Source organism: Eptatretus burgeri, chromosome 9 (genome assembly GCF_056783735.1).
Source record: "Eptatretus burgeri isolate ZD-2024b chromosome 9, Ebu_testis_v1, whole genome shotgun sequence".
Taxonomy (NCBI): Eukaryota; Metazoa; Chordata; class Myxini; order Myxiniformes; family Myxinidae; genus Eptatretus; species Eptatretus burgeri.
In genome coordinates, this window is record NC_140969.1 from 22453976 (window position 1) to 22463000 (window position 9025).

The window sequence follows — 9025 nt, forward strand, 5'->3', positions numbered from 1 at the left end:
TTCACCCTCGGCAGGATCTGCGCGATCCGAGCCGTTACCGAGCCGGATCCGAGCCGTACCCCGAGCGGGGAGTACCAGAATCCTGCCGGGCCGATTGCAAGATTTCGGCAGCAATGAGGCCTCCTAGTTCCCATTCGTAGCGTGGCAAACCAATGATACAAACACAGAAACGAGCTGATACATTTAACAAAATGGGTATTTATTTACAATAGGCCAGGAGGGGAACACAGAAGAGCAGAGTTATCCGACTATAAGAAATGCAGTCAATGTACAAGCAAAAGCACTTATACAGTTGCTACTTAAAGACGGGCCCACACACAAACACACACACAGAAATGGACCCGTCGGATCTTTATTGAAGGCCTCCAGCTCGAAGACAGGTGAGCTGGAGACCAGAGCCTGTGCTTGGACCTGTCCGCCTCGTGTGGGCTTCGACAATCCGGCTCGGCGGGACTCAAACCCGCAACACGATGCCGCTCCAAGCACCAGGTACAGCGCTCTCCAACCGGCCATGCACCAATCGACCAAGGCCAAGGAGAAGATCAGAGGCGACGATGATCCAGCTCGGCGGGACTCGAACCCGCAACACGGTGATGATGACCACCACGACGACGACGATGACCACAACCCTTTTACCAGCACGACGACCTCCACCACCTCGACCCTTTTACCACCACGACCACCTCCACCACCTCGACCCTTTTACCACCATGACCTCCACCACCTCGGCCCTTTTACCACCCAGCCTGGCGTTCCTTTTTATTTTCTTTTTCCTCCAGGGTGAGCAAATCGCCATCTGAGGCGATCTCCACCCTGATTGGACGGGGCTTCGTGGGAAAATCGCTCTCTGTGGCCATCTCAACCCCCATTGGCCGCGTGTTGTGGGAAAGTCGCTCTCTGTGGTGTGCTTGGACAAGGGGCATGCCCCTGCCTTCCTGGGTGGAGTCCCGGTCTGAGGCGATGGAAATCTCCGCCCACGTACGTTGCCAAACGCACGTGGGCAATGGCGTCGATGTGTGAAGTGTAGTGAAGGAGGTTTGTTGTCAACGACACTCCGCAGCGCACACACGTAGTTCCTGTTAGACACAGGTAGGGGGCCCTAACTATAAACACACACTTACCCATATAACTGTTCTATAAGGACCTGAATGTTGAGTGCAGTAAGCTTCAAAATCCGTAACAATATAACCAAAAGAGCAATTACCACATATGTGTTGTGGTGGCCATCTTGGATTTTCTCTTTTAAACCATCGAGTGAAATATCTGCAGGGTTGTCTCATCTGAATTTGTTACTATGGTTCCATTTAACGTATCTACATGCTCATACCAAAAATAGCATGCCATGTAGGGTGGACCCCTGTTGGCCTCCTGGGTATTGTGACGACACAATTAACAGTTTTAAAGTTCATGACATAATTTAAACTGATGGATTAACTTGAACTTTTCCTGTCACTGGGGATGGGTACTTTTCCTAGTTATACTTTTCCTCATATATAAAGACACTGTGTATTGAAATAAAAAATATTGGTAATTCTTGGGCGAATGTGAGTCCATCCATCCATTCAGATGATACTCTGTGCCCAATAGCCTCGGAGACTGCTTTGGTAGCACCGACGCTCTGAACAATCCTGGACAGGTCACCACTCTGACACAGGATACTCGAATGGCTCAATCATCCCAGCAACATGGTACTCATTTTGCTGACCTCGGAAGGATGACAGGCTGAGTCAACCACACCTGGAATTAATTCAACAGCCAAGTGCCCTGTTCTTCATTGCGCAGCCCGTGAGCCACTGGCGGCCCCTGGTGGCCTAAAGTGCGGCCCCTGATGCGTGGCCGATAATACACAAATATGAAAACATCCCATCATCATGACAGCGTAACTACATCAGTAGGTGGCAGTATGCAAACAATTATGCTTGCAGCCCAGTAACCACAAGGAGAGGGGGGGGGGGAGGGAGAGTATGTTGAAGCGGGGCCTAATAGCAGCCATTTTGGAGTCTTTCATACGGTGTGGCAGCTCTCACACTGATATCTTATCAGCAAGGCCCCCTTCTAAAAAATATTGAAGATCACTGGTCAAATGGGATTTGAAGTCGGGACCCTAGGATCCCAAGCACATCACCCTAACCATTATAGTATGGTATGAAGTGTTCTTAAAAGTATCTCCCATATAATTTGGGTGCTAAAATTGTTTTTTTTTTGCTTTTTTGTATTGCATATGGGTCAAACTCTAGGGAAATGATGGGGTTCATTTTTTTCTGGCCCTGGGTCCCCTTCCGGGGGGGGCCTTTCCACCCTATGACCCCCCCCCGGGACTAGCTCCGCTTAAAATGAACCTACTTTCATAATCTTAGTGTCGTTTTAGTGGTTTTTCATGATGCTGAATCCATTTTTGACACTTTCAAAGTAACATATGCATTCAGTAACCCCTGTCATGGGCAAGGTCGGTGGGGGGGAAGAAAGGGGGGGGGGGTGTTCCGTCAATGGATCCCCATCCTGTAATAAACCTGCGCTTATCTTGGGTAAATAAGAAATCAACGTGTCCGACATTATGAGATGTTTGGGGGAATTTTTATTTTATTTTAATTAAGATGAGTCAATAAATATCACATCCTGAGCGATCTCCACATTGTATCATCAAGGGACCCGACCGAAACTGAACCGTCTGATGAGATGATCCAGCGATTTTTGCACAAAACTAAATATGAAATAAAAACCGAAAATACCAATCACAATGTACACCTTTATTGTTGTGTTTGTTTCACAATGCAATCAAACTGGGATGAAATACATGCTTTACAAGGATCGTTGTAAAAATTGTCAATGTACCTTCGGTTTGTCCTTTTTTAATAAACTCGGAATGTTTTAATTTACACAAGTACAAAGTAATATTAAAAATATGAATGCAAACCAACACCGTAATTATTTATCATCCTTGTCCTGATCCACGTCAATCATCATCACATTAAACTGTTTGCTGATTTATTCATCATCCTCATTGTCATCCTTGTGGGTATCATCCTTTATTATGTTTCCACACTTACTGCCATTGCACGAACAGAGAGAAGTACAGGGAAGTCTGTTCTTGAAGCAGATGTACCTTCCTTTACACCCTGATTTACATGCACATTTCGTCAGTTCAATCACAGCTTGAGGTGTGGGCAGGGTGAGACACCTCACTGGAACATAAACACCTTCCTTAACATTCCAACCATTTTCTTCAATCGGTGGAAGAACTGGACAGTTGGTAATGTTTGACTTATCATTATCACGCATGGCAATGTAATTTGTAAGGCATCACGAGTAGGAGGTAACATCCTCCAATTTCCTTTTCCTCCAACTCTTCCTCCAACTTCTTGGAACGAAACATTTCCCATCCTAGAGAAGAAGACTTGGAGATTTGAGGGAAGCTGTTGAGGTACTGTTTCACTATTCAAGCAAGATGAGGGGTGGTGGTAACGAGTCTGTCCAAAGCAGCTTCGTCTTGACTCAGTCCAATGACACTTCAACCCCTTTATCTCCTGCTCAAGGGTCTGATCAGTGAATAGGTGGGTAAAGGGAACTTCCGATTTTGCCACAACAAAGTCTGCAGACTTCAGTGCTTCCCAAGTAACAGGATCATCCTGTTCCAGAGCATTCATTTGAGCGAGATGTTCTCCAGTGCTGATGAGGTTCTCCAGTGTTACCAAGTAAAGTTCCCAGTCTCTTGAGCAACAGACACTGATGAGATTTAGAAGTCTTTCTACCTGTTCAAGGTACTGCATGAGAAACTGAGTGAGCTCACCTCTGTCATCTCCTTCATGCGGCTTCAGATTTGTGGAGTACCCGAATTGGATGTTTTCATAGATGTCAACCATGTCTGGACTGTGTTCCTGTAGAGCCTTTCGAAGAGTGCCACATTGCCCATGTAGAGATCCTTGAGGAAATGCAGAGGAAATGGCATCAAACCTCATCATTATAATCGCCAAGCTAGCCCTAATGTGGTATTCAATTCCTCGCTTGTATGCCTGGCCACCATAGATCCCATGAAGGGCTGCAGAGGTGTATGTTCCGCTTTCAATGCCACATGTGTCGATACCACTTCCATCAATCGTTTTACCAAGGTCATGCAAGGCAGCAAAGGCAATATGCAAAACCCCTGCCTGGAGAATCCTGTTGGTGTAACCCACTGTCTGCTGAATCTGGAGTGCGCAGTTATAAAGATCCAGGTCATGCGTAATGATCATTCTTCTCTCTGGACCGACCACAAAAGCAGAGATGTCCTGTGTCAACATTAGACCAGTGTACAGGGCTGCATGGTCCGTTGGGGAAGTCCTGAACAATGGAGCAACCACTTCTGAGTTTGTCTGGCTGTGACTGAGAGTTGCATGATAACAACAGAGATTTAGTAGGAGCTCAAGTTGGCATCACTTCTTGCTTTGCTAACTTCCTATAAGCTAACTTCCGAATAAGCCCAGTGATGACGGGCTATCGTTTCAGGACATCGTGGCGAAAATGAAGACCCACTTGGCGCCAGAGAAGTCATTGCATCTCGCGCGGTTCCAGTTCGATCACCTCGCTAAGGGTGGCGAGGAGCGCGTTGCAGACTTCGTAGCACGGGTGAAGCATTCGGCTGTGCCTTGCAAGTTCACGACAGAGGAGCGTCCGGCACGGCTCAGAGATCGTTTTATTTCTGGTCTGCGAGACGCAAAGATGGTAGCAGCCATCCTGCGGTTGACCGACATCACATTCGACTCGGCGGTCGGGACTGCTTCGTCTGTCGAGCAGACACTCACGGATGTCCGCACCATCGCTGGCCAGGACGTAATGAGTAGCTCCAGCTGGGGCATGTCGGCTGATCCCGAGGTCCACGCGGTGACCGCGCAAGTGCCGCAGGTCGCGCAGCCCGGAGTCCGCGCGATGACTCAAGTGCCGCAGGTCGCACGCGCGCTTGGCGGTGCGGGACGAGGGCGCGCACCGCAGCACGGTCGCACCGGGAGCGAAGTGGCTTTCCAGGGGTGCTGGGGGTGTGGGGGTCCGCACCTGCGACAAATGTGCCCGTATAAGAACACCGTGTGTTTGCATTGTCACAAGGTGGGACATTTGAAGCGTGTGTGTCGGATGGCGGGGGCCTCCGTTGGGGTCTTGGATGACGAGGTGCGGGAGGACCCCAGTGACCTGGAGATCGGCCTGCAACCGGGGCATGGCGATGCCGGCGGGCCGGAGCAGGAGATGCAACCACGGTTGAGTCTGTTTTCCGTTAGTTCGGAGATGACGACGCCGTTCACGGTGGAGGTCGAAGTGAATGGCGAGCCGACCGTGTTTGGCGTGGACACCGGGGCTGCGGTGTCGGTCATGGGTGAGCAGGCGGCTCGTGGTCTTTGCGGTGTTCACCTGGTCAAGACGGCCTTGTCGCTGTACACGTACACCGGTGAAGCGATTGCACCGCTTGCGAGGGCCGACGTCTCAGTGCGCTACCGAGGTCGACGCGCCCGGCTCTCGGTGTTCGTGGTGCGAGGGGAGGGGCCCGCCCTTTTGGGTCGGGACTGGCTGGTGCACCTCGGGCTGGATCTCCGGTTCGTACCTCCAGGTGTGCCAGTGCTCTCTTTGATGCCTTCGTCGAGTACCGAGGGCGAGGTTCTGGCGGCGGGGGACGCGTCGATGCAACGGGAGCGGCCGTTCGTTGCTGCCTGCGGCGGTGATGTAAGGTTCGGGAGCGGCGAGAGCCGTATCAGCTCTCGCGATGAGTTCCCGCGCTTCGGCAGCGTTCGTGAGGCAATGCGCGCTGGTGTTGTTCGGGCAGCTTCAACAGATTGCGGTGAGCCCGTGGCGTTAAAGGAAGTCGCGAGTCACAACATCGAGTCGACAACCAAGAGACGGACTCGTGATGTGGGTTGTGGGTTGCTGTTCATTGCATATGTGTTTTTCCTTGCTCTTGTGATGCAGTTTAACGTTGTTGAAATAAATGCCAGCAGTTCCCGTGTGAGAGTGGGTTTGGCGGAGATCAATCAATGGGATTTGTATTATGATCAATGTGATGTGGTGGCTTTGGGAGCGGTGGTGGCGAATAAAAAGGTTGGGTTGGCCTTCCATTGTCCCGGGCCGCGGGTAGTTGCTTTGTCATGTGCTGGGATTTTATCAAAAGAACGTGCTGTACGGAAACATGAGTTTGCAATGGTTCGAATGATGTTCGTAGTGATTTATAACGAACCTATGATTGAAGTGTGGTTTAAATGGAATTGCTACCGTCTAACTGCCGTGTGGGTCTCGGAGATCGACTCGGAGCCAAGACTGGTGCGCTGGTCGGCGTTACCCCCACCTCTGGTTGCGGGCGCAGCTCTCTGTGTTCGCTCAAGGCCGTTTAGACGGGCGTTGGCGTCTCAACTGATTGTGATGCGTGGGTTGTTTTGGAGCCTTGAGTGCGTTCAGCCGGCGGCGCTGTTCAGCGCCCCCATCCAAGGTCAATCGAGGCTGGCGCTGGCGCCACGGCTTCCAGACAGCGGGCTTCCTTCCTCGGAATGTTTATCTACGTCGGGCCTGCCTGGGGGAAGTGTGCCGGAGGCGTTTGATGGTGCCGGGGGAGGTTTGCTCGGGAGATCGCCACGGCCTCGCCGAGGGCCATGTCAGCATGAGCCGCCTGGGGGCGTTTCCGCTGTGTAGGGCTGCTGTGCTTTTCGCCTTGCTGCTTCATATCGGTAACGCGGCCAGAGTTTGGGAGGTGCTGTGTGCACCTCCGTCTTCGGAACCTGGCCGGGGCAGCTCCATTAGCTCGCTTTCACGCATTATATGATGTGATGTGCTGTTATACTTCGCTGTTTTCATTTTTTGTGCCTTGTCTACTATTATACCGTAGTCCTTTGTGCTGGTTATGCTTATTATGATGGTGATCATTTAATAATCATCGTTTTAGGAGGGAGGAGTGTGGTGGTGTAGCCTGCGGGTATGCAGGGCGGGGCATGATGATGGGAGGAGGGGTCGTTGTGGTCATCGTATCTGCAAGGAATATAAGGTGTGCGCGCCGCCTGAGGCGTCGTAGTAATGCTGGAGTCGCCCGGCTCGTGAGTGTGCTGAATACGCAATAAAGGAGAGCCGCGGGCAAAGTACGCTCGCGCTCGCGCTTGTGCAACACAGCCCGGCTCGACTGTTCCCCCGCATCGTGTCTGCCTGCTAAGCATCTTCTATCAGTACACCACAGAAATAAAACCCAATCGTGTTTATACACCGCACAGCGTTTAACAACAACCGGAAGCAAAAGGTCATATCCAATGACACGGATTCGAAATAGCCAGGGGTATTGTGTTGTTGTTTGTTTACCTATTCTCACGTGCACGCATTAAGTATGAAGCTCACTGTGTTCGCTATAAATTAACTTGTATCATACAGTTTGCAGTATACTGTATATCCTTCCGCCTGTATACTGTAATCTGTATTCGTGTAAATGCAGGAACTGGGGGGAAGATTTAAAGTGCAAATGTAAACATGGTATATAAGGGGTTCACCAATGTGTCTGTCACATTTTGTATGGTGCGTAATACCACGTTATTGTGATGTTTAAATATTTTTTTACCCAAATATTAAAGCTTTGTCATAACAAAATTTTTCGAACCATTTTTAGGCCCTCTAGGGCCTGTTCCACCACCTTCGGGAAGCCTGTGTGTGGTTCAGCAGCCTTGTGGAGTGCGTCTGCACGTGGGTGAAACGCTGAGATTGGAGTGCGGTGCCGTCGGCTGTCCATTGCCAAATTACCAGTGGTTGCACGAAGGTGGTGCCTCGATTGGAAAACAGGGCCGCAGGCTGAAGGTTATTGCTTGATTTAATTGCTTTGATTTGTTATTTTAGGTTTACACTGATTTGTGGGCCTCTAATCGTCATGGATGTTCTTCCAGATAAAAAATGTTCAGATGGTTCACCATGGTGATTATCGATGTCGCATATTCAACAGTGTTGGAGTCTCCATATTGAGTGATACAGCAACAGTCGATATTGGTAAGAGGACATCACATGGTTCCCTGACTTCATTTAGATGATAATGAACTCATAGGCCACTTGTTTTCATCTAATGAATCCTACCTTGTGTACTTATGTTCTCCTCCCTGCAAAACTTCGGCTTTGCTTTGCTCCTCTCCCTCCCACTCTTCGTTCTCTCCCTCCTCTCCATCCCACTCTTTGTTCTCTCCCTCCTCTCCCTCCCACTCTTCGTTCTCTCCCTCCCACTCTTCGTTCTCTCTCTCCTCTCCATCCCACTCTTTGTTCTCTCCCTCCTCTCCCTCCCACTCTTCGTTCTCTCCCTCCCACTCTTCGTTCTCTCTCTCCTCTCCATCCCACTCTTTGTTCTCTCCCTCCTCTCCCTCCCACTCTTCGTTCTCTCCCTCCCACTCTTTGTTCTCTCCATCCCACTCTTTGTTCTCTCCCTCCTCTCCCTCCCACTCTTCGTTCTCTCCCTCCTCTCCCTCCCATTCTTTGTTCTCCCCCTCCCACTCTTTGTTCTCTCCCTCCTCTTCCCCATTTCTGCCTCCTGCCCTAACCTTACATAATTTGCCAGTTTCTTTCTATTTCACAATTTATCTTTATTTTCTCCTCTCCTCATGCATTTAATCTATCCTTTACCCTTGCATCTCCTGAAATTTTGGCTTATTGTCATGTCTGAGTTAATACAGTGTGTCTCAGCCCCAGGACCTTTCGTCTACGGATATGGCCAAATGGTCTCTTACTGCACTGCATTCAGTTGTTATTCTTTACCGTTCCCCAAAGTCGCCCAAATGAGCTGAAATATACGGCGCTGCGCACACAGGAAGCAAATGGCTTGAACACGTTTTCTTACCCTTTACAGGGTTTATTTTGTATGGACAACTACAGCGGAGACGGTACACAAGACAATTATAAACAGTACGAACCAAGCAAATGAAAAGACACAGAGGAGAATGGGGACATTCAAACTAGTATACAACTAGAAGGGCACTCGGTAGAACGCATACCTCTGCCCCATAATTCCTCATCCACGAGAAGAAATCGGGCCAAATACATTTTTGAGATATCGTGCTAT

At 49.8% G+C, this 9025-nt stretch overlaps 1 protein-coding gene across 1 annotated transcript in view; it reads left to right on the forward strand.

Annotated features, from left to right (window-relative positions):
• LOC147019699 (mucosa-associated lymphoid tissue lymphoma translocation protein 1 homolog) overlaps window positions 1-9025 on the forward strand; it is a 102467-nt gene that overhangs the window by 21762 nt on the left and 71680 nt on the right. The window contains 2 exon segments of the mRNA XM_085894353.1: window positions 7598-7782; window positions 7869-7968. Coding sequence (XP_085750479.1) covers window positions 7598-7782; window positions 7869-7968 — 285 coding nt within the window.